At 38.6% G+C, this 25,451-nt stretch overlaps 1 protein-coding gene across 2 annotated transcripts; it reads right to left on the reverse strand.

Moving 5' to 3' along the window:
• Positions 1 to 6,655: 6,655 nt before the first annotated feature.
• LOC101167711 (voltage-dependent calcium channel gamma-1 subunit-like) lies at positions 6,656 to 24,097 on the reverse strand. 2 transcript variants are annotated; one of them, XM_004071481.5, is made up of 5 exons: positions 23,651 to 24,097; positions 13,284 to 13,358; positions 8,630 to 8,767; positions 8,254 to 8,513; positions 6,656 to 8,040 (listed from the first exon to the last, which is right to left on the reverse strand). In XM_004071481.5, the coding sequence occupies exons 1-4, from the start codon at positions 23,889 to 23,891 to the stop codon at positions 8,281 to 8,283; spliced, it is 687 nt and encodes a 228-aa protein (XP_004071529.1). In that variant the 5' UTR covers positions 23,892 to 24,097; the 3' UTR covers positions 6,656 to 8,040; positions 8,254 to 8,280. The 2 variants fall into 2 exon arrangements, with proteins under 2 accessions (XP_004071529.1, XP_011476548.1); XM_011478246.4 differs by having other exon boundaries at positions 8,039 to 8,177.
• Between the last annotated feature and the right edge of the window lie 1,354 nt (positions 24,098 to 25,451).

The following is a 25,451-nucleotide window of genomic DNA, read 5'->3' on the forward strand; positions in this document are numbered from 1 at the left end:
CCGAGCTCACTCACCTGCGTCGGGCTGAAATGCTGCTGATTAATTATGCAAGCGCAGAAGTCCCTGGAGGAACAGCGCGGATTTAACGGATATGAGTTTGTCATTCAGCTGCACATGCCGTTTACACGCCAACTGGGAACACACACACTTGTTTTTTTACTTGCTGCATAAAATAAGGAAATATTTTACAGTCGAGCTCACTTTAAGTCGATTATTGTGACAAAGAATCTCATTTAAATCACGTGTTTTCCCAAACCTGTTTTCCCAAACATGCTCTCATTTGATGACTCAACTTCCTTCCTTCCTCATGAGCATGACAGTGTGGCAAAGGAAAGTATTAAGGTTGATGTGATACAAATCTCTGAGATAAAAAATGCTGCTTTTGTTTCTGGCCAAATGTGTTACAAGCTAATAACAAGATACACAGCTTCCATTAAAAACTGGTAATAACATCCATCCATCCATCTTCAGAACCCGCTGGTACCCTTTCAAGCTCACAGGTTGCTGGAGCCAACCCAGTAATAGCTGGGTTGGGTGAAGGTGGGGTACACCCTGAACAGATTGGCATTCTGTTGCAGGGCCTCATACGCTTATATGCTCATATGCACACCTAGGGGCAATTTAGAGACACAGATTAACCTACGAAGCATGTTTTGGACTGTGGGAGGAAGCGAGGGGATCCCTGACAGCAGACAATATGGTGGCCAGATTTGCCAAAGCAAAAATTCCATACATTTTCAGAATTGTAGCAACTTTTATTAAAACCTTTTAACGTGAAAAACAGTAACTATTATGATCTCCATGTCAAAGGAAAATTTTTGTTTGCATAATGAGCTTATAATGGGACAAAAAACTGTAATAGTTTTATTCTTTTCAAAAAGGATATTAACAAAATCCTGTTCAGATCCTGTTCACATTTGTAAAACTGTTAACCCATTTGTATTGGAGTTTTAGCTTAACACGATCAACGTGAATCGGCTCATTCTGTCATGGAGAAAAGCAACGTTGCACCAGTATGCAATACTTTATATTAATAATGTGTTGCAGTGAAAAGTCTTTTTTCTCTGCCGATCAGCTGATTCACATTGATCGCGTAAGGAGCTACAGTACGTCAAACGGCATAGTAGGTTTTGAAAGAGGTTAAAGGTTTAAACATAATTGTTATGGTTGCCAGTTAAATTAGCTTTTTCTGACAACAATAAAGTATTTTCTTACCAAAATGGGGGGAGAGAAGGTGAACTTGCGGTTCAGGTCGAGGACTTCCAGCTCCGGCGAGTGATGTCTGGGCGCCATCTTGTTGTCTGCAGCTAGGTCCTCATGGAGGAAGTCGGAGTGCCTGAAGAAAACTCCTGCATGCACAAGGAGAACATGCAAACTCCACACAGAAAAACTCCCAGCTGGGATTTGAACCATGGGTTTTAAGGCAAGAGCACTACCCACTGCACCACCGTATCTGTTTGAAAACCAAAGTTTATTCTGCACTGGGGAGAAGTGCCAGAAAAAGAGTCATGTTTAACACCCAAAAAGACTCAAGCATGTCTGACATTGGCAGTTTAAACAATCTTTATTGGCTTAGAATTAAATGTGAGTTGAAACTCAGAGTGTTTGATCCAGGCTTTTGTATTACCTTAAGCTGCAGCGTTGTTCCTTTTGGAACAATTTTTCAATTTTAGGATTTTATTTTTAATCTTCTGTTCTTTTCTGTCTTTTTTCATCATTTAACTTCATCTGGCTTCAGTTCAATCCCCTTACCTGCAGCTTGTTTCAATAATGCCTTCGTCATCCTCATCCTAATCTTCATCCCATTGTTCCTATTGGCCGACTTTCCTCCTTTTTGTTTTGTTTAACAGAAGCTGATTCTGAGTTTAGACTGAGTTTAAACGTTGTTGTTGCTGCACTGTTTCTGCAATGTTTTCTGACTATACAGTTAAATATTGATACTTTAACATTTTTCAAAATAATATACTGCCATGTAAAACTCACTAAGTTGGTTTACCGTGGCTAGAAGTTAATCTTTTTATGAGACAAATGTAATATTTGAGCAAGTAGGTATTAAAAATACTATACACTTATTGGAAGAACACACATTTATCAAACTTATTTAGCTTGAATGACATGAATTACTGTTGATGAATCTTTTTTTGTAAATATGAAAATAAATTATAACATTTCCTTTTATTTAGTTACAAAACTTTATGGTAATGACTGTGATGCTCTCAGGTCATTTTGGCTGTGGAGGAATACAAGGATAGTATCAATTACAGACCCATTCCGATAACCTTTTGATTTATATTAAAGTGTTCCCAGTGCTCTTTTAATTATGATTATGCCATTTTTAACTAAAATTTAGGAGATAGTTTTTGCAAAGCGGCAGAAGTTCATTAGAAATTTGCCTTTGAATGTGAGTCTGCCCAATCCTCCCGTCATCCATCTGTTAACACTCTCTCCCACTGACCAAACTAACATTAGCGGTTCATCAAAAATGGCAGCAATATCAGAGATATCCAGCTGTATAGTTTTGCCAATTCCAGCTCATACAAGGACAACAAAGACGTACACGGATCTATTTGTCTGCAAGTGGATGCATCAGAATGGGGCGGAGCAGGAAGGCTTGTAGCTTGCCGTTGTAGCTTCTACGCCACTCCTACAAGTTTTTTAAAACTACATTTTTTTGTCTGCTTCTGATTCACAACGACTTGCATAAAGAAATACTCAGAAGGGCAATTTTTATCTTGATTTTCTTGATATATGTCCTCCATCATCAGAAAAATACTACAAGAACCTGTTAAAAACACAATTTTTATCAGAGTGAGTCTTAAAATGAAGTGCTCAGCCTCCAGCTCTGGCCCTACCTGTGCTTTTTACAAAAAATGATCAAAATCGTGTTTGAACATGGTGCACACAGAACAAAATTAATGACTGTATTGAAAGCACAGTGTCTCTTAAGAATCTTGCAAGATTAAAGCATTTTGCAATTATTAAATCGTGAAAAACCTTCACAGAGGTGTTTTTGTGATGACTGTTGAAGCCTGATTGATCACAGGGTGGGTGGATGACCCAAAACAGCCGTGCATTAATTCTTTTTCAGTGCTGGAGTGCACAGAGAGCTGACAGATTTTGTCCAGCATGACACAATCCTGCATGTTACCAGGAAATGTTCTGTTGTTATGCTGGCCGTGTTCTGGAAAAATGCCCGTCTGAATCAGTAACACAGGCCACTTCTCAGCTACAAAAGCAAGATGCCGCTGTGCTGACTGACTTTTAAGAGACATTCATTTTAAGATAAGCCTGATCTATAAGCCCAAGCAATGATGTCCACCTGAAATACAACAAAAACCCTGCAAAACGATCCTACTTTGTTTTTAATATCTCTGATCTAGTCTTTCTCTGTCACTGTCACCATGGTGACCATAGGGCTCAACCAGAAGAGCATACATTTCATGATGAAGAATAAAAAAAATTAAATTTAGGATTAATAAAAGTTTGTGTTTCCATGCTGTTCTCCCACATTGCTCCTGGATGACTCATAAGACATCCTGACAAGAATGAAAGCTTTAACCAGGCAAGTGAGAAAATGGTGAATCTTCATCTTTCAGTTTACTACATGATAGTGAACACGGCACACCTGAATTCAGATCCTCACATTTCTGCTTTTTACATTAGCTCTTAATGCTGTCAAAGTAGTTATACCCCACACAAAAAAATATGTTATGTTTGTCAAATTGATCGTGACAGATGTTCTTTACAAGTTTTTGTATTTAAAATAGCATTTATTAAAGTTTGAATTTGCAAACAATCATGTTAGCAACTAAAAATGGATAAAAATGGAAACAAAAAAGCTTCTCTTTGATTTAAGTGATGGAGAAAATGGTTGATCACACATACAAAAAAGGAAAAAGACACCAAATCTTCCTTAAAGCCCATGACTTCCAAACTACAAACCATCATTACGTTCAATAATAATTCCACTAAAGGCTCTACGTGTCCAACATAATTTAAGACTTAAAAAAAAAAAAGAATTACTCATTAAAAAGCTAATTCCCTAAACTATTTGTCTCATTATGATGTGATTAGTTTTTAATTAAGGCTTAGAAACTGCACTTATCACCCATACTCACAAAAGAAATAGAGCTATATTCTACATAACAGTCAGAAAATAATTTACTGGTGTCTGTTCAATCCTCCAGGAAACATTAATTAAGAAAAACTGGGCTAAAAATTATGTTTTCTTTTCTGATGATGGAGAACATATACAGAAAGTTCATCTTAAAATTGCTCGCCATTTTTGTTGCACTGGTAACGTTAGGTTAGGGTTGTGAAGGGCTATGAGCTGGCAGAAGAGAGTGTAAACAAATGGATAACGGGAAGTGTGGACAGGCTTACAGCGCTTTAACAGTCTCGCCCACAACTCAGACATGAATTTCCAATGAATTCTTGCTGTTTTGTAGAAACTGTGTCCTAGAAATTGACACAGGTTTTTTTTTGTTTGGCTACAAAACGGCATAAACATAATTAAAAGACTGCAAAGATCGCTGGGGAAACTTTAAAATAGATCAAAAGATGATCAGAGTGGGACTTCGAAGATTTTAGAAAAGAACAAAATGGGTTAAAAAAAGGCAAGATTTCTGAGTCAGTTTTTCATGAGCTCTGTTCCATCATCCCCTCTTCCTCCCACAGCTTGTTTACAGACAAAGAACTGGTACTGCTTTGCACTCCTTGAGTTGGACTGAACTGCCTTATTACAGTTCTATCTCCTCTCAACAGTCACTGCCGATCCAAGTCTTTAGACAGCAGAGTGCCTGCTCAAGAGTGCACTGGAGCAGAAAGATAGACAGGAAAGGTGGGACGGGGGAGCAGAGAAGGAAAAACCTGAGAAATAAAGTAAGAATTAGCCTATTGCCCTGTGAGGATTGGATCAAATATGGGGGGGGGGGGAGGACAGTTTAGGAAAAAGGAATAACAGAAGTCAACGAGAAGACTTGTTAAATGGAATTCAATCAGAATGGTAAAAAAATCAAGAGCAGAAAATAAAGATGTCAGGCAGTAAAATGGGAAAAATCTGTCTGAAAAGGAAAGAAGACAGAAGTAAGAAGGAGATGTGGGCAGAAGAGAAACACTGACAAAATGGCAAAGGGAGAAAGGACGGAAAATGGCAGTGAGTCAGAGAGGGAGCGGCAGGATTGAAGAGAAGTAAATCCAGTCTCACTTAACTGAAGTGCAGAAAAAAATCTGAAGTTAAAAGTACATTAAAGGGACTGGAGTGTTGCCTGCACATGAAGAACCTGTGTGTCGGTTGGGCAAAGGAGTTATCTCAGCAAAAACGGTGCTTTCTTATCTTTAGGCTCAAGTGTCAGTTATTGGCTGTCAAGCATCAGGAAAGCACAACCGTTGACAAAAACAAGCCAAAAGATGCTACACCTCTGTTCATTTCCTGTACTTTTGCAGGTTTGCTTTTATTTATAAATGTTTGATTAAAAAACACAAATCATATGTTTTGTGAGGACTAGCAGAACCACAAATTGTTCTTTGAATCCAAATGGTGCCACAGCTTTCGTCAGTGGTGCACTTTTTGCTAACCTCTCCCTGAACAGATTTTTATGCATCACAAAAAACAAGAAAAATGTTTAAAAAAAAGAAGAAAATTTAAAAAGAAAAAGCAAATGAATAAAAACTGCCTTCATAAACATGCAAGATGACAAATAATGATCTAAACCCACAATGGAGTGTGAATGTGTTTTTTCCCCAATAACATAACAGCTTCTTTGTTTCTTTTGTTTCAGCCTGATTTAAAAAACTAACAAAGACAGTCCGAAGGATTGAATTTCATTGCTTAATCCACTGGATTTTGTCATGCTTCTTGGTCATTTTGGATCCATTCCACTCTTTTCCATTCAGTTGAGTTGTTCTATGTCCTCCATCCTGTCAAATCTTCTCTCCTCCTTCTGAAGAGACTTGCTGAAAATCTAAGGCTGTGATTCTGAACCTTTGTGCCAGCTTGTCCCTCCTTGGGACAAAGTGGAATGGAAATGCTTGTACAGTTTGTAGCGTGAAGAAAATAGTGGCAGCTTTGACAGCACTCAGTCAGAGGTCAAGGAAGGGAACGACAGATTTACAGGCACAGCACTGATTCACAGATGGCAACTTCCTTTGTCTACAGGAGGATACGTCCACCTTCCATGCACAGCGTGTGACTGTCCTCTTAATGCACATCACTAGTGATAAATTGAACAGTTCATAAAGAAATATAAAAAAGTGGACAAATCTATATGACAAACTGAGAACACTTTTTTGTGTTTTTTTCCTTAAATCTGATTTTTTAATTTTTTATTTCTGGGTTATAATAAGCTTGAATAAGTTTTAGTAAGTTAACGTAAATGAAGAAAACCTTTCAAAGTTTATTCAGCAGATTCTGTTCTTTTCTCTTGTTACCTCCTACTTTGTGTTCCTCTGATGGGGGTTTGTTGGGATTCCCCAAGGGGACCAGGGTGTCCCCCTGTTTTACCTGACGACAGCTGGTATCATCTCCAGCAAATACAAATATTCATGCACAGCACATAGTCCCCTAAAAACCATGAAAACAAAAAAAAATTCCATTTGACTTCATTAGAAATCTGTTGTCAAATAAAAATAATTTTCAATAAAAGATGACAAAAAATTGAATTGATTAAAATGCATTTTATTGTTTTGGAAAATATGATTGTAGACACATTTGAGATTTACAAATATTACAAACATACCTAAAGGAAGAAAAAAAAAACATTTACCATTTCCTTTTACTTTAATTATTTACTTGTTAAATGTCATCACATACATACATAACCCAAATTTCAAAAGACCTTTTGATCTGCATTGACTCTATTGGATTTTTAAGAAATGCTTTGAAAAACCTGGAAATGTCATCTCCTTCAGTGTGACATTGGGTTTCTCTGGTTGATTAAATAATAGCTTAAGCTTAAACAGATGTTTTTGTGATCAATGTGAAATGTATGGGACACATTTGTGAGTTATAAATGATGACATCAAACAACAGTTTCTGTGTTTTCTGCTGCCGAACGGAGGCATTTATGATAGTTTTTTATTTTTCAGCACCTGCACCGCCTGAATGATTACAGGGTTAAGGTGACAGAGGGGAAAAATGGTTCAGTTTGTGTACAATAACAAGTTGCTATATGAAAGAGATTGCTAACATGAATCTTTGGGTCTGAAAAACAAATCAATAAAATGTATGGAAATATTAGGATAAGTCTCAGATGTGCCAAACAATGTTTAGATTTTAGAAAAATCTGAACTAAAAATGATTAATTAATGTTTCTTGGAATGATAAAAAAACAGGCCACATTGCATTTGTTTATACGAAGATAAGCCGAAGACACTTATGCAAAAAGTCAAATAAATGTAAATAATGGACTTTATTCCTGCAAATCTATTAGAAATTCAATAAAAAAGACTTGTCTATTTATAGCTGCCTCATCTAGCTTAATGCTATTATTTACATATAAGTAACAAGTTAAAACCAATTATGCCTTTTATTTCCTATTTTTACAATTAAAGCATAAATGTATTTCAAATGCATATATTTCCATCATAAACAGCTAACTGTGGACACATTCTGCAGGTATTAGTCAAATTCAAGCAAAACAGCATTTATTTTTAGTAAAAACATTAATTTTCTTCAAATTGCAAAATGCTCAGAAGGTTATACTTGAGTAACGTTAAGAATAAAAAGGTTTACCTTAATCTTACTTTAATAGGTCATCTATTTTAGTAATAAAAACCGTTGTTTGCCTTAGATATTCTGTACTTTTTTTTTTGTCTGTGATAAAATAGGCATAGTTTTTAATAATCCAGTGGTATCCTTTCTTCGGTTTTATTTAGGCAATTTCCAGATTTTCAAAATAAATCTTAAAAGCAACAATGAAATAATTTTTTAATATATTAAATATAAATAAATAGCCCCTGTGATTGACTGCCAGACTGTCCAGGGTGAACCCCCATTTTGACCCTTTAGTAGCTGGGATAGGCTCCAGCATCCCAGTGGTCCTGCACAGGAATACAGCAAATACAGAGTAAATGGTATGTACTCATATAGCGCTTTGCCCTCACACAAACACACATTCACACACTGATGGCGGTCAAACACTGGCGCCAGCCTATACCACCAGAAGAAAGTCCTGATCCTAAGAAAACGTTTTATTCTGGTGGTTAGATGATTGAATTTCAACACAAAACTATTCACATTTTTTATTCCTTTACCTGAGACGCCTCTGGGAACACCTGTGGCTACTCCAAAGTGTCCGCCTCAGCGTCCATGCAGGTCTCCCAGGGGTTTCGGGGCATATGTGGCATGGAGATAAGGAGCAGGGCGATTCCGCCGAGGATGAGCAGCATGAAGGAGGCGCAGGCACAGGTGAACGACCAAGAGTAGTAGTATTCAATCCAAATGGTCTCGTCACTGTCAATCATTCTCTTGACTGACTGACGCATTACCTCAACAGAGATGATGATGCAAAGGCCTGTATGGATCAGAAGGGTTGTTTGGTTTGTACTCACTCAGGTCAGAAAAACAACACCAGGATGTTAATTAGTGTTATCAATTGAAAACAGCTCAATTTTTTGAGCCATGTCTGACCTGCAAAAGCAAAAAACATCCCAGCAGGCCGGAGCAGGTAATCCCGCGCCTTCCCAAAGGAGAAGATGACACATAGTGTGCCCAGGATCATGAAAAACAGACTGAAGATGGCGATGGCTGCTGCTGAGATATTATACTCTGCACAAAAATAAAGAAAACTTAAAAACAAAGAAAGAGAACTAGGAAAAGACATAGGGGCAGGAAGTGAGAGTAAACAAGGATAAGAAGGAGGTGGAACAGGGGTTTAACAAAAGTAAGGTTCAAAAGCACTCAAATGAGTTATGTAACTAATAATTAGCCTTCGAATTAGCTACACTTAACATCCAGATCAATTCAAACCAAAATGAGTACTATTTAGTGGACAGATGAGAGGCTGCAGGTTTGTAACAAGGAGATTAGAACAAATGTCATTCGTCATGCCCCCTGTGCTTTGGGGAGTTTTTTTAGATCAAAATTTCAAAATCCTCTTTACCTCACTGTGACAGCTGTGATCAACGAAGGATTTACATGGAAACAGGTTCTTAAAATCTCTTCTTGCACTTTGTGTTTTCTTACATTTAGTCTACGTTTAATACTTGATGTATTATTCCATAAAGTAAGAATAAAGACAACCTTTTAATATATATATATATATATATATATTTTTAAATAGGGCTCCCTGTTTCGCATTGTTTGAGAAGCTGCTATCTAAGTGGAGGATTTGAATGTGTGTTTTTAGCCTTAGTCAAAGACAGAGAGACAAAGAGAGTGCTTTTCCAGCAGCAATTCTCCTTTTTCTGTGAAGATTGTGCACAATTTCTTTCTTTGGTTTGCCCTCACTGTATTTAAGCGTCTGGTTTTCAGTTCTTCGTTGTCGGGTCACTCTTTTGTTGCCCCTTTACCTCGTGGTTTTCTGTTTTTTATTTATTTTTAAATAAAAAAAAGTTTAAGTGTCTGCCACCGATCCTTGTCTCCTGCATTTTTGATCTTTCATCCACCTGTTCCTGACAGAATGACCTGACCAACCTGGTTTAAGCAATGGTTAATCATCCATGTTTCTGTCTGTTCCAGATTGCCAGTTCTCCCTTAAAATGGTGTTTCCTGTCCTGAAGGGTTGCTGGGATTGCACCCTTTCATGTTTCCTTGGAGAGTCTTCAGGATTCATCCTTCTGCTTTTTCCTGAGGAGAGGTTTCCCACATCCCTTACCTCCGTTTCCCAGCAGGAACTTGAACTGTTCTGATTTAATTTTTTTTCTGTTGCTGTTCCATGCAGGTCTCCTCCTTCTAAGTTTTGTACTGTATTCGGCCATCTGGAATCTGCCCTTTAACCCTTGTGCTATCCTAGGCACTTTAACATTGGGAGTTGGGTCATCTAGACCCAGTAGACAGTGCGCTGAACCTTTTTTCTTCAATGATTTGTGATCTTCACTGGTGTCCATGGATTACATGGAATCTTTCCACCTTTATCCACCTTTGTTATGGTAGAGAGAACACGTCAATGTAAGGGTGGGGTCATCTAAAATAGCACAAGGGTTAAGGGAGGGGTACTGTGAGGATTATGCATTTTAGTTTGTTTTTGAGTGATATTTCATGCTTTTGTTTGTGTTCTGTATCGATCTCTCCACCTGTCACAGTCATACCAGGGTTAAAAAATGTGTCTGCTTTTATCTAAGATGGTCCTTTGCGATTCTCCTTAAAGGAGTCTTTCATTAATCTCCAGTCACAAGAACCTGTACAGGGGTTGACCCATACAGGTGCTGCGTTGAGGGTCGTAGCCTGGCGGCCACATCTGAAGGGGAGCACAGGTGCACCTTGCATTTCCTTTGAGGCTCATCCGGACACTCTAAGGAATGTCATGAAATTGTAACCTGCCAGTTTCGTGGGTGTGGTCAGTGTATCAGTAACAGAGAAGGAGGGTCAAAGGGCAGGGATGCCCAATTTAGCTTAGTTTGTTTACCTACTGAATTCTATGACTTCATGTTCTTTATGATTTCATGTTTACTATAAAATTACTAATATGAATCCCATTGAGATGGATATTGTTGTAAAATTGGGCTTTATAAATAAAATTAAATTGAATTGCCCAGCTCCTGCTATCTTTACACTTAAAAGCTGCTCAGCCTTAATGGCCTCCTCCAATGTAAACATTCATATTCCTGGATATTCGAAAAAAGAAGTCCTCATCTTTAACTGTTGGTTCTTTGGTTTTCTGCCATTCTTTACAGTCCTATCCATCAACAAATGGTTTTTGTTTTACCTTACCTTGTGAGCACTACTTACCTCTTCAGTTGGCTGATTCTAGCTTTATCTACTTTTTAAACCTTCCTGGTTTTACGGGATTCAATAAATGGCTTCTTTCTCGTTTGAGCAGAAATCTTGTTTGATCTTCCTTGTTCTTATGCATACCTTCACTTCTGCAAGCTCCCTTCCGCTACCTGCTTCTACATCTCATCTCAATCTTTGAATACTTAAGTCTGTGACCGCTCCTGCCTAAGCACATCTGTCGATCTGTCCATCACCACTGCCAACATGGGAAAGCTCAGATGACAGCTCATCTCATTTTGAATTCATGTTTTTTAAATGGTTCATCTCAGCCAGGTTTCAAACTACATTTCATGTGATCATTCTTTCTTTTTTTTCTAAGCTGCTGCTTTTTGAGAAAATTTAAAGGCTTTTAAATCAGCTAGCTTCTCTAAATTTTCTTCACTGCTGGCCCAATGTTATCTTCTCCAGTCACAAATTTTATTTCATTTGTCCATGCTTCCCTCATTCATCAGAACTCTCATCATTTTCCTTTATCTTTATGATTCCTAATCTTTATTACCTTCATGTGCGGAACATGTTTTGTTACTCAGTCTTTCTGTCTAACAATTGATGTCGTGTGTTTCTTCTTTCTTAGTTTCCAGTCATGTGGATCCCTCAGTATATAAGCTTTTATATTTTGCAACACCTTACTTTTATTTCACTAAAATCTTTCTTCTTCTTACACCATTTAATCCTCTGCTCAACCTTCACTTGCTTTTTTGTGAACTCCCAAAAATCTTAAAGACCCACTCTGATGAAAATCACATTTTTGGTGTGTTTAACATGTTTTTGTAGCATAAATAAAATAAAGATTAAAACTGAGTCCCTGAGTATTTTTTGACCCAAATGGTTGTGAATCAGGAGCAAACGTAAAAATGCCATTGGATAGAAATTGTAGCTGTGATGTAGAAGCAAGCCACAAGTTCCCTGCTCCACTCCATTTAATGCATCCACTTACGGAAAAGTGGATCCGTGTGCGTCTTTGTTTTCCTCGTCTGAGCTGGCATCTGGCTTTAAACTGTTTGGCTGAATAGCTTCAACATTGCTTGCCCTTTTTAATGTTAGGTTGGAGTCGTGAAGGGCTGTAAGCTTGAGGGAAAGAACGTAAACAGATGGCTGATGGGAAGGGGGTGGGCTTTCTCCACCCCAACAGTCCCACCCACAAAGCTAATTTCTGATAAACAACATCCGCTCTATGTCCTGGAAATCGACACAGGTTTTTTTTCTTTTAGCTAAACCGGCATAATTAGAAGGAAAAGAACACTGGGAACGCTTTTGAAGTAGAAAAGAGATGGTCGGAGTGGGACTTTTAAGATTTGATCACTGCTATTTTTAACTCCATAGGCTAAGATATGATGCTTTTTCTGATCAAATATTTAAACCTTGTAGCTCTCGCCACAAATCAAACTCATCCTTTTTATTGATGTTTGTGGTTGTATACCTGTATCTAAAACACTAAAATAATGACCTCCATAAGTATCCAGATGAGTGCCTTTTTTCCGCCACTGTTCTTTCATGTAAAGTTGGAGACATCAGCTCATCGGAGAGATGAAAAGATGAACTCGTTGTGAAAGTGTGTTTATTTTAAAAGTACAATATAGTTAACAACAAAACCTCAGATTGTATTCCTATTTCAAGTGGTAAACTATACATTTTTATTTTGTAGTTTTAAAAAAAATTTTGTAGAATAAAAATGACTACATTTTGTTTTTATGCAACCTTTAGTTTTCATTTAATTTCAGAGGTTTCAGAAGTAGACTAAAAATTTACTGTTGGGACTTTTAATCTTGTCTTGCCATATGGTGCTCATTTGCAACTTCCCATTTAATCAAGGATTCCACTTAAAGTATCACCTTGACTGAAAAAACACAGGAAAATATATTTTGTGTTATAGCTGCCAACAAATTCAGGCTAGAATAGGTTAAAATTTAGTCCTGAGACCTGCATTGTTACTTTTATAAAAGCTTTTCAGCTAACATTTTAATGTTCTTTTTTCCCCCTGATATTTAAATTGATTCAGTGTAATTTTCCAAATTGAAACTGCACATCTTTCAGTTCTATTTAATGTTTAAATTAAATTTAAATGTAAGAAAAATCGTTTTTAAATGTATTTTTCTTTTTACCATTTAATGGATGGGTCATTTAGATTAAGTTTCTGTGTGGTTGTTTTTTTCTTAACTACTCATGAAGTACTATGTGGTGCAGGTGATATAAGGTGCTGAGAATTTAGTTTTTACTATTGCTCAACCTTTTTTTAGCTGTTTTTGTTGTTGTACAAGTTTTTAAAAATTAATCCGTTTGCTGTTTCTTATTCATGATAGACCCCCGTCTTGGTAACCTTGTGTCTTTGTAACTGTGGAGACACACCTACCTTTTTGAGTCTTCACTTCAAAAACTTCTGATTCCTCTCCTGATGTGAAGTGTTTGAAGTAGGAACAGTTTTTTGCTGCATAGTAAAAGTCAGGAAGGGCAACCGAAGGATTTGAAAGAGAAGGTGAGGAGAAAAAAGAGAGAAAGAGGAAGATTAATCAGCAGGAGCTGGACAAAAGTTATACCTGCCTGTGCAAACAGCTATAGTGCTATGATGAAAAAAATCCCAGCCAACCCAACAAACCCACTGCATTTAACACACAGAGAGCTAAATGTCCTCATTTTGATTTTATCTAAATGTTTTTTGTAATATCGGGTTTGCATTGTTGTTATAAGCCAAACAATATAAACATTTTTAGCCTAAATTCAATTTCTGACTTAATCCTTTTAATTCCTGTGTCTCGTGTCCAGCATCATATCTGGGATTTGCTGAGGGGATCCAGCCAAGAGGCAGAAATACAGCCCAAAAGTGTCTTTTACTAAACAAATACTGAAAATATGTTAATGTTTATGCCTTCCTGTATGGACAAGCATTTAAACTTACTCAAACCTAGTAAAAAATAACATTTCCTTTGAGGGAAATTTTCAAAATAAAGGGTTGCCCAATCCACTATTTTGCTTGTTTTCACTCTGTGTCAGAATTCGGAGGCTGAGAACCATATCTACTATGACACATATTCCTGTAAAACACATTCCAGCGGAGCATTTTGCAGTACAGTCTTGTGATTTGCTTTAATCATGAACACCTAGAATTATTCTCTGTTTTTCTCCATCCATCCAGTGTCCAAGCCTGCTAGGTCCCTCTGGGGGCTGCTGGAGCTTATCCCAACAAACAAGACAGGGCACACCCTGGGCAGGTCTCCAGTTTGTTGCAGGGCCACAAAGCCACGCACATTCACATGTAAGAGGCAATTTAGAGTTACCAAATAAGCTATAAAGCATCTTTTTGGAAGCCAGACTGCTTACAAACCCATGCATGAGGAGAACATGCAAATTCCTCTTGGAAGGAACCCTGCTGGGACTCAAACTTGGGACTTCTCGCTGTGAGAGTGCTAAACACTACCCCATCGTGCAGCAGCTCTTCTAAAAAAGAAAATATCAATCTGATATACATGTTTTTACTTTTCTTGCTCATCTTCCAACCACGGTCCTCAATAAAGTTTAGGAGTTGAAAAGAAATGGATCTGGGAGGAATCATTTCCTAATCATCCATCCCTCTACTTGGTGTCTCTAAGGCAGTTCGGCTAACATGTGGGTGGGGGGGCCAAAAGGCCAAAAGAGTGCTGAGATTAAACCCATAAAACAGACAGTTGGTGTGTCTACACAGAGACAGACATTGTTTGTGTGTTGATTTGTGTGTGTGCATCAAGGAACAGAGGAAATGTTTGTGTTACTTTGGATGGGAAAGAATTACTGAAGACGTAACCTAGCAACAGCCTGCTGCAGGTTTTGGCTAGTCCAATTTATTTATAAATCTAAAAAAATATATTATAACTGTTTTTATGTGAGTTTTCTAATGTGCTCTTTCAGCTGATCTATGCTGGTGTTAGTGCATTCTGGGGGGCAGGTTCACAGAGCAGCTGTGCTCTGCAAATATATTATTTTCATTAGCCTTTCTCTCATTTGCTGTCTTTACCTCTGGGGCAAAACTAATCTAACATAATAAGTGTTTGCTATTAAATTTTTTTCCAGTCTCTAAAAACATTTGACAGCAACACACAGATCGGGGAAAAAAGAACATTTTGATTTACACAGAGAAATCGAGTTTTCAGGGCTTGTTGTGGAGTTTCATCAGCATTTTATTAACCTCATCACTTGTCTAATCAGTCCACATTAGACACAAAAAAGAGAATACGTGTTTTGTTACTTACAAGACAAAATAGACAAACCTTGTTTTTCCTCACAAATTCATTTTGCTTGTAAGGCAGAAGGAAGGTGGGAGTTCTGGTTAAACAGATATGATTCATCCAATTTACCTTATCACTTAGCAATCTTTCACAAATGACTGCAATAGTTTTGAACAATATTGGGAAAATGCATTTGCTGCTGCTACTTCTGAGGTATGTTTTCCTGTTTGGTGTTTAATGAGTCATTTATTTTCATTGTATATGTGATCTGGAAAAGGTGAGACACTCCATGATGATCAAAACTCTTAACTGTGAGCACTGAGCTGGGAGGAGAACCTCTGGGTGCGTGTCATCGACCTTGCAGTCTGGCTAATGGGGAGATTTAGTTCCAGGGGGAGGGTGATTAGAGTGGGGCATTGCCTGTCATTTTAGTTTCACCTCTGTCCATTAAATACTCGCCTTCTCTCTTTGATGTGAAGTTTCCAATTTGCGGTTACTCCCCTCGCAATTCTTCCTTCTCCATCAGTCACTGTGCCTATTTTTTACTCCTTAAACTCAACTTTTCCTTGGAACCATTTTTTTGACCTATAAAAAAAAAAAGCTCTGCAACATTTGTTGTTTTTAGAAAAACATTCAAGAGAATATGTTTTATCAATGACTTCTCTTACCTAGCTGCATAAAGAGAACAATTAATTCACAGTCAAATCAGATGGAGAAAATGATGCAGCTGTTGCAACTTTAGCCCTTTGGACAAAAATGTCTTCTAAGTGTTCTACAAGGTTAAAACACGAGGCGAAACAGGATAAAAAGCAACAAATGAAGTGGATTAAAGGACAAAAACTCAGGACTAAAACTACAAAATTTTCCACACTGTAAGGCAAAAGCCTTAGTTAAAAAAAAAAAAAATGAAAATAAAGTGTGCCTTATAATTTGGAGCACCTTGTGTATATATTTATGATTGAGTGTTATTGAGAATGCTGATGTGGCTAATGTACAGCGGTGTCGGACTGTGTTTTTTATTTTTTTACATGTTACTAACATGGTTGGGAGGTAGCATAGTCACAGTAATGTTTGTTTTAGTGATATCAGTCTATTCCTTTACTTGTGGCAAGCAAGGTTTGGAGTAAATCTGCATTCACACCGATTTGCGCATCTGTACCAGCTAGTTTCAATTTTAAGTCGTTGGTATTGGCACAATCTGAGATCTTGGGATCGCGATTTGAGCACCGGGCGCAGTTTGGGCCAAAGTTCTAATATCTAAGCTATGGTATGGTTGCCGTGTCACATCTACCAATCAGGGACTTATCTTTGGACATGTGACCCCAGGAGGCTGGCTGGCGGGCAGAAATAGGGGGGCAGCTGTATATTTTTATATACAGCTGAAACTTTTCTTATTTTCACTGAGACAATAATAAAAAAAAGGTCTTCTTCTTTTATCCTTGTTTTTAATTTTTTCCCCACTCTGGATAATGCGGGACAGTAAGCCTTCAAAATGGGTCGCAGAGAGACAGAAACAAGGCGGATGCCGAGTTTCATTTAGATGCAGCTCCTGCAGTAGGAGCGAACCAGAAAAATATCTGAATGATTGCACGAACCCAGACATGAGATGTGATTGCCAAAGCATACACCGGTCATACATTTGGTGGTACCTCCTCACACATGTCTGGGCCGTCAAGTGCGAATCGCGTTTGGAGTAAATGCAGATTTTCAGGTATTTTGAATATACTAACATGGCTAACGTGTAGTGGTGTAAGACTGTGTTTTTTTTTGACAAAGTTGGGAGTTAGTGTAGTCACAGAAAAATTGGTTTTAGCAATTCAGTCTGAAAAACCAGTGCCCTAGCAATTTCTCAGAAGTCTGTGTGAAAAACTAATGTGCATTGATGTTCACTAGATTGGCGAATATCAACCATAATGCATTGGGTTTGAACAATTTTTGCAAAAAACATGTATTTTTATTTTTTTCTAACTTGTTCTGTTCAACAGCTGAGCAGACAGATAGGAGCTGAAGACCTCTTGTGTTGGACATATTTTACTGTTACAACAGGGGTTTCTGGATCTTCTGTCACACAAGGTGTGTATTTGTATAAATGCCTTTGGAATTTAGCCTAAACTTTATTTAAATTGATTACATTTGTATCCTTTTTATTGTTTTGTTGGACAAAGGGAATTTGGAGACCGGAGGTAAGGGAACAGAAGAAAGGGAGAGTTTAGGAAATCTGGAGGAATACAGAGGTGGTGGTGGCGGGAGGGGGGGGGGGGGTGTTCAATCATTAGGCAACAAGATGCTGGAGGACTATCATCATTACTGTCTGGTGTAAATGTTAGTCAAAAGGGGCGTGGCCTGCCCGCACACACACTCAAGTGTTACAAACTTACCACTTGGCTCCAAAAATCTTAATGCACAATCATGTCAACATGTGCTCAACACAACCACAGTTCACACACACATATGCACACAAACCAACACATGTAAAGCATTTCAATCTGTCACACATACTATTGTCCTAAGGTGAGCTGACACCTGTACTCAGATGGGTGTTTATGTTCTGCTGAGGTGGATAATGGAATGCCTACAGAGGGAGAGTGCCCGGCCGTCCCCACACCAAGACCCCTGGCGAAGCTGTAGTGGCAGCCAGGGCCCCCAGATATGGCATGGTATAGCAGATAGAGTGTCTGCCGGTCAGTCCAGGCAGACACCCAGACCAGGGCTAGCAGGACCATCCCATGGTCCCCAATGCCAAATTTATTTTTTCTATAAACTATCCCCATTTTCATCATCAGAATACAGTGGATTCATAAGTAGCTTTTTTTAAGTGATCCTAATTATTAGGTTTTACTTTGTTAAATTTTATTTTCCCGTATAAAAAAAGTAGAACTGAATATGGTGTCCGAATTGCCATAGAGTTACTGTGAACACAGGTAATAAGTCTGACTAACATATTTATCGCTGACTCTTGTTTCATTTAATGCACTATGTAGTGCAGTGGGCCTCATACATGACATAAGTTTGAAAATAGACCATTCATTGATGGCTCACCTTATATTACACTGCATCCTATGGTGAAAATATGGTACGTATTATGAAGACCCAAAAGTCTGCTTCTTACACCGAGTCAAAAGCAAAAAGAAAAACGCTTAAGAATGGGATTTGAAAATGAATACAGTGTCTGATGTGCAAATTCCATGGTTTTGAAGGTTGCAACAACAAAAAAAGCTCTGTCCACTCCTAACTAATTGCTGGCACTATTTGTTAAACAATTCCACCAGGATTTCCTTATAAAAGTGGGACACAACAGCACAAAAGGGCCTCTGTGTCCTTTACAATCCATCATGCATACATTTGTGGTGTCTGACCTTACTTATGGAGATAAAAACAGGCTAATCTTACCTAGTGATGACGACAATTATCTGGAACATTTGTTAAATGATGATTTTAAACTCCAAACCTTTTACTATATTCCTTTTGTTTTTTGTTTTTTGTTTTGTTATTTTGATTTGTTGTGGTCTCCACTCTCTGGAAGGTAAAATTTCTGTGTAAGGCACTATCAAGATTTTGCACCTTCACAGCTGGAAAATCTCATTAAAGACACTCTAAAACAATTAATGAAATCATCTCCCATGCCTCTTCTTGCACATATGTGCAGATGTTCGGACATGCTCACAAAAGCTCCATTTACACTCTATATTTCCCAGCAGAGCTGTATGATATGATCCATAAAGGCTTTGCTGGATGTTTTTATTTATTTATTTCTTAATATGAACTGCACTCAAGCTGTCATGCGTCATTTGTGGGAAGCTAATTGCAAAAGTCATTTGGGTTCTCTGTTTTGATGTTGAGTTACACAAGCCTCTCATGGAAAAGCTGCATGTTTGTTTGGTAAAAAGTGCATATGTGCTTCTGCTAACGACTAATTCCCCCTTTGTTTTGGGATATGTTAATTTGTGTTATTAAATTTGATCTGAGTAGTTGACTTTAGCAATATGTTGCCAGGTTAACAGTTTTTTTTTACTTTAAAAATGTGCTTCGGTAGCTTTTAAACATTAAACTAAAAGCAGACACAGAAATTAGTTAGAGATGTTCATTCAGGTGAAGAGTAGTCTTAGATGTGGACATTCTAATACACCTTCAAACAAGTGAATTATTAAAAATACAAAAAATACATGTGTTATTTTGTGTTGTTGTCCAATGGCAAAGTACTGTAGAAGGCACTTTAAGTAAGCTAGAATGATTGAAGTAACCAATACATTGCTTAGCAACACCTGAGAGACAATGGTATGAAACTGTAATATTAAAGATCCATATAGAATCTAACCACATATATGTTATTTTGGCAGTCAAACACAACCTTTTTATAAATATTGCTGCCAAACAACACATTCCTTTGGACAATGAACATTGCAAAAAAACGAGCATTTGAAGAATTGGTACTAGCCTGGTTCACATGGGTTTCTTCCAAAAATAAAAATTAATTTGAAAAAGCAATATCAAGGGATATTATGAAGGAGTCAATATCCAGGCAATGGCTGAGATAGCTGCCAGATATTAAGCTTCTTTATGAAGCTTGTTTATTACACAGGTTTTTGTGCAAAGTTAATAGATATCATCCGTGCAATGTTGGCTAATCCTTTAATTTATAAATATGAAACATTTTAGAAATAAATACTTTTATTTTCTAAATAAACAATTTTCTTTGTTAAAATACAGTTTATACACATGTAAAAAAGTTTATGGACTACAAAGCTTTTTTACAGACTAGTTAATTTGCATGCTGGGAGCTAACCTTTGCAATCTAGACAAAATATGCCCATATAACAGCCGAGGAATTTTTTAGGCTGAATCCGAAGAGTTTCCCTACATCTCTGGCTCCTCCCTATATTGCTCCAGTTGTAGGGGCATGTAAAGATGTAGTGGTGTCCAAAAGTGTTTTTTAAGAAGGAGCTGTAGCAACTTAGGGCTGGCTATCCCTTTGCCGGCAGGGTGACCCGCGTTGTTGTGGCGCTGAAGAGAAACGCATTTCTTCACATGAGTGTGTTCTGAAGCACAGAAGTTTAGATTTTACTGCGAGTAATGGCTTTTGTTTTTGCATTACTTTTTAAAGTTTTAAAATCGATGTTGTTATGTATTTTCTGAGTGTTAACAGCTACGTGCTAATGTAGGTGAACGGCGACTATTGTTGACATCATCAAGCGATAGTATCTTCTGAATTTGAATTCACTATTTTTTTCTTTAATAATTAAAAGCCAAATGGGCATTAAGGACTTTGTGAAAGTATAGAAAAAAGTTTAAACCCCCCAGAATTTGTTTATCATGCTCTCCTTTTTCATTTGCTCATTTTAAAAAATAACATTTAAAACAGGCATTGAAGCTTTACAGCAGCTAAGCCGTTTCCTTATGTCTTCACAGCATGGCATCACATCCTTTATTAAAAGCAGAGGACACTTGCTGCCTCAGAGAAAGCTGCAGCAGTTCTGTAGAACTTCCTGGATTAATGACGGATCCACATCTCAGTGATCCACTTCGTCTTGTTTTGTACATCCAGTAGCGGTTTTAGGCACGGGCCATACGGGCGATCGCCCGGGGCGGAAAAATGACGGAGGGGCGGCGCCAGCGGCTCAGCTCTTGTAAAATACTTTATGCACCACTATTGGTTTACTTATATCACAGAGTTTGTAACAGCCTGAAACCTGGCGGCGCCCCCGCCCCGCAGCTGCGCTCCCTCCTGTCTTTGAGAAGTAGACGCAAATGTGTGTGAGAAGGAGAAGGGAGGAGGCGCGGGGTGAAGAAGGAGAAGGGAGGGGGCGCGGGGTGAAGGGTGCAGGCTGAGAGGTGAGCACGGAGCGCAAAACGCATGCGCAAACCTGGCTGGATCTTCTTCCAGGGGGGCAACGGTCGCGGGCCGCGGCTCAGTGCTTGATGAAAAAATAAAAATAAAAATTGCACCGCCATGTAGCGAATTGGCGCCCCTGGGTGCAGCTGCACGCGCTCCTGCTGGAAATGTTTGACGAACGGGGGGGGCTGCGAGTATAAAAAAGGTATAAAAAAATCATGCTTTTTTGGTTATTTTTGTGTGAAATGCCCAAATAAAAAATGGGAAAACAAAACAATGTTTTCACTAAGATGACAGTTGGTTTAGTCGACAGACTTGATACCTATGTCAGGACATTTATGCTAAATGCAAAAACATCTGAAATATGGAGAAAAAAGGTCAAAGCTGGTGCCCAATTTAGAAAGAAAAGAGAAGAAGAGGAGAAAAGAGACAAAGAAAAGGGTATTAACGCATAGCTAGATGCACGTTTTCTAAATTCGAATGCTACCTGCCCTACAACAACAACAACGTTGCAGAGGAAAAATCTCTTGTTTGGTCTATCATGACCAAAACTGAAGTAGGCCCAAATATTGCAAATAACGTCATTTTTAAGATATTTATTCTTAAATGTTTGCTCTGCCTTAACTTGTAACATTAGTTATGATTTGTGTGTCTGTCTGCTCTGCTGTAACACAAAGTTTTTGTTGTGTTTTATTGTTGTATATTAGTTCATAATGTTAAATAAGCTGTGATGGTAGCATGCTGCTGCTGCTGCTGATGCTGCTGATGCTGCTGCTGCTGCTGCTGCTGCTGTTAGCTTTTCAAAACTCCAGTTGATCAAGTCATACCTGAGATCACCAATGTCTCAGGAGCAACTCACTAACCTGCTGTTGTTAGTATCAATCATTCAGGGGGGAGCAGATTTCATATGATGACGTTATTGACAAGCTTGCATCAGGAAGGCCACAAAGGTTAGGTTTTAGTGTTTTCTGTTCTTAGTGCTGCAGTTACATTTATTCTAGTGTATTATTAGTGTGATTTGTAGTTAATAATATTTATTTCAGATTATTTGTGTTTATTAAATATTTCCTAACTGTATTTTCAGTTACAATAAATGGACAAAGTGACTCTATTGGGGGGGGGGGGGGGGGGGGGGGCAGAGGAGGGTCTCGCCCGGGGAGTAATTCAGGGTAGAACCGCCACTGTGTACATCTGTCAGGTTGTAATGAGTAACAGGATTGAAAATTAAAAGAAATTAAAAAAATACTCACACACAACCACCAATGCTCTTGTTTACCTGCATTTGTGACACACAACACAACAACCTTCACTTAAGGCCTTCTACCTCCCTCCTTGAAAATGCCCCATTCCTGCCCACATGTTCCCATCATTGTCTTCCTTTCAGTCTCTTTCACTGCTCTCCAGTCTCCCAGGTGGACACTAACTCATGAGCTGGAGCAGGAAGCCACACTTCATTTAGGCTTGTGCTGTTCCTGAGGAGCTGGAGCCTGAGGCAAAGTCAATGATATAGGCAGAGGAAAATCTCTCTGTTAGGCTGCAAAGCACGTGCACACAGCCAGAGGCCAGTAGACAAGGCTTTCTCAAAGGCTGGTTTTGCTTAATGAAAGCTTGTAATTAAAACTGCACTGCATTATTTTTATTTCTCCACAAGAAAGAAAGTTGCTGTCGTTTTGACTTCTAAGTACAATTGTATTCCATTATGCGGAGGCGTTTCTAAAATTAACATATGAGGTACTTTTGTACCTGACGGGTGCAGCCCCTTCTGTTTAATCAAGTTCACTCACTTTAAAGAAAACATCTTTCATACAAAAATTCTCATATGCAATTTTCACAATGGAGCATTTTTTTTTGGTTTTGTTTATCTCCTCAAACCAAAGTCTTCCCAGTCTTCTGTCTCTCTTGATCAAAGCCAATAATGACAGTGTGCAATAAACAGCACTCAAGACATTAAAGTTATAAACCATATTGTGACTCTGGATTTCATTATAGAGCATGTCAGACAGTATGCTGACAAACGATCCAACGCATTCTGTTGCCGTCTGACGGACGAGCGGTTTTGGGGTCTTGGTTCGCTGTGAAGGATGGAAGCAATGCTCCATTATGCACTTGACTTCAGCTGCTCGTGTGTGCTTAATTGGCAGTCTGTTCACTGACTTCCTCCATGCAAGATAATGGCTGCTCGTTGAGAGGCTGGCCATGGAGCTGTGAAGCATTAGTCTAAACCCCCTCCCCATAAAATGTGCTTGTGTGAATGCTCGCACATTTGCCGGCATATGTGCTACCATGTGCCATTTTCTTAAAGGGGGACAACACAGATGAAAAGGGCTGATCAGTGATGCTTCCCAGCACTGACAATAAAGCATCAAACGCAAACAATGTCACAGACACTCTTTATAACAGATGTTTTTCTTACATAAAAAAAACTTTTTGCATATTTTCTAAATTAATGCAACATCCTTCACACTTATTCAGACTTATTTAATGCCATAATTTATTACATTTTTATCAGTAAATTAGATTATTTATCACAATTTGGTACTTAGTTACAAAATTTGACCCAAAGTTATTAGTTTCACAAATGTTTCTCCTAAATTTCACGTAAATATTCCATATGGACAAGGTTTTCAGGGGTTGTGTGAGCAAAATACTTATAATCAAATACAAAGACAATAATGTAAAGGTTATTTGTACCTCCAGGTAGGCTGATGGGGCCACATCCTTTGCCCTGAGGGTCCTTCTCCACGATGAAGATGGTCTTCTTGCACAGCCTCCAGAGGCCAAAATGGGCCGCCTCGCAGGTGGTGTTGAGTTTATCCACCCGGGGGCTCAGAACTGCCCAGTGGTCCGTCACCACTGCAGCAAGCATGGCCGACATGCCAACCACCATCACCACAGATGTTATCTTGACCTTCATCACCTGCTCCTCAAACATGTTTGTGGAATGTGTGTGGCAAGCAGAGAGGGCGCCCGCACGAGCGACGGAGGTGCAGAAGTGCCTGAATGTCACGAGTTATTTTAAAGACACGAGTAAAGGTTGCTGCTGTTTTTTGGCTTGAATGTTGAATCCAGAACGTCTGCTCGTCTTCACCACACTGCTGAAGTCCTGTCTGCTCTCCAAGGTTTGCTCTTTCCTTCTCTGCCTTGTGCCTGGTGGTTAGTAAAAAAAAAAAAGGGGGACAGATAACGGTGCCCTAGTTTCTAGCTCTCTTCTATCTTCCTCTCCCTCTCTCACCATTGATAAGACCATTCAGAAACACAGTGTATATGTTTATGTTTACATCCTCAGTCATGATGACGCCCAGTTCGTTTTGATTTGAGCTCCAAAAACAGTCCATCAACTGTCAGAGCTTCGTTTCTTGAGCTCCAGCATCAAAGATGATCCAATGCAAGCCTTCAACAAGATTGACACCTCTGTTCAATAATTCATTGCCTCCACCGTAATCAATCAATCCATCAGGAATCTGGAACATTCCCTGTCACATTGCTTCCTCGTATTCAGTCCGATCCATTTCCAGCTCAGTTGTCTCAGGCGCCAGGTGTCAGGGGACTCCTAAAGAGAGGATTTCCTTTATTAGTTGTCATCTGAATGAGCTGATCTACTTTACCAGCCAATCAGCTGTCAAGGTTTTAGACAAGGGTCCCACCTGCCAGCCTCTGATCCAGATTTAAAAAGATGCAAGGGCTTTGACATGAAACTTTAACTCCTGAAATATGCATCGGTAATTTTGATGTGTAGATTGGCTTCATGGATACATTTTAACTTTGTGACAAGGGGAAGTACAATTTACAGAGTAAAAATGGCAAAAAGCCTGTAGATTTTAAAGTCGCAGATTTTTTTCTTTTTACTAAACTTACATCTTTAACCAATCACAAACCATTCACTTTTCTTTTTAACTAGCATTACAATAACACTCACATATCTAAGGAAATGACCAAACAAAGACATAAAAACACAATCTGCCTGTAAAACATCTGCATTGACCGACATGCTTTTAATAAACCACAGCACCCCACTTTAGACGAAACTGGCCCATTTTCCACCCTGATGACACTCACACTGCTCTGTGTTTTTAACACACATTAAAGGCATTAAGATCGTTCAAGAGGAACCAGAAAAACACACGGAAATGAAGGTATGTCTATTTCTAAAATGGAAAAAAAATTGTCAGGAGAGGAGGAAAAAAAAGAATTCTCTTTATCATCACATTCCAGTTGGATGCATTTCCAGACTTTACTGCAAAGGGGGAAGAGTTCTTCTACAAGGCTTTGAGAGCAACCGCTTTTCTGCAAATTTACAATAATAGTGTGTCGGCACCAGGCTGACCCTGTGACCTGAGTCATTTGCTCAGGGTTCCTTAGTGACTGTGAAGACCAAACACCCCACAGATGCATGGTATCTAAGCAACACGCAGCTGACAGACACCCACAATGCAGTGCGTCACATGGACAGAGTCCCCTGGTGTCGACCAGCTGCAAACAGACTCATATCTGA

This window comes from Oryzias latipes, chromosome 8, assembly GCF_053564925.1.
Source record: "Oryzias latipes strain Hd-rR chromosome 8, Olatipes_Hd-rR_3.1".
Lineage (NCBI taxonomy): Eukaryota > Metazoa > Chordata > Actinopteri > Beloniformes > Adrianichthyidae > Oryzias > Oryzias latipes.

Coding starts and splice junctions, on each gene's coding strand:
- LOC101167711 (XM_004071481.5), bottom strand. CDS start 23,891: ATGTTTGAGGAGCAGGTGATGAAGGTCAAGATAACATCTGTGGTGATG. Junction 8,768..13,283: donor TGAAGTGAAGACTCAAAAAG/GTAGGTGTGTCT, acceptor ATTTTTGTGCAG/AGTATAATATCTCAGCAGCA. Junction 8,514..8,629: donor GATGTTTTTTGCTTTTGCAG/GTCAGACATGGC, acceptor TGATCCATACAG/GCCTTTGCATCATCATCTCT.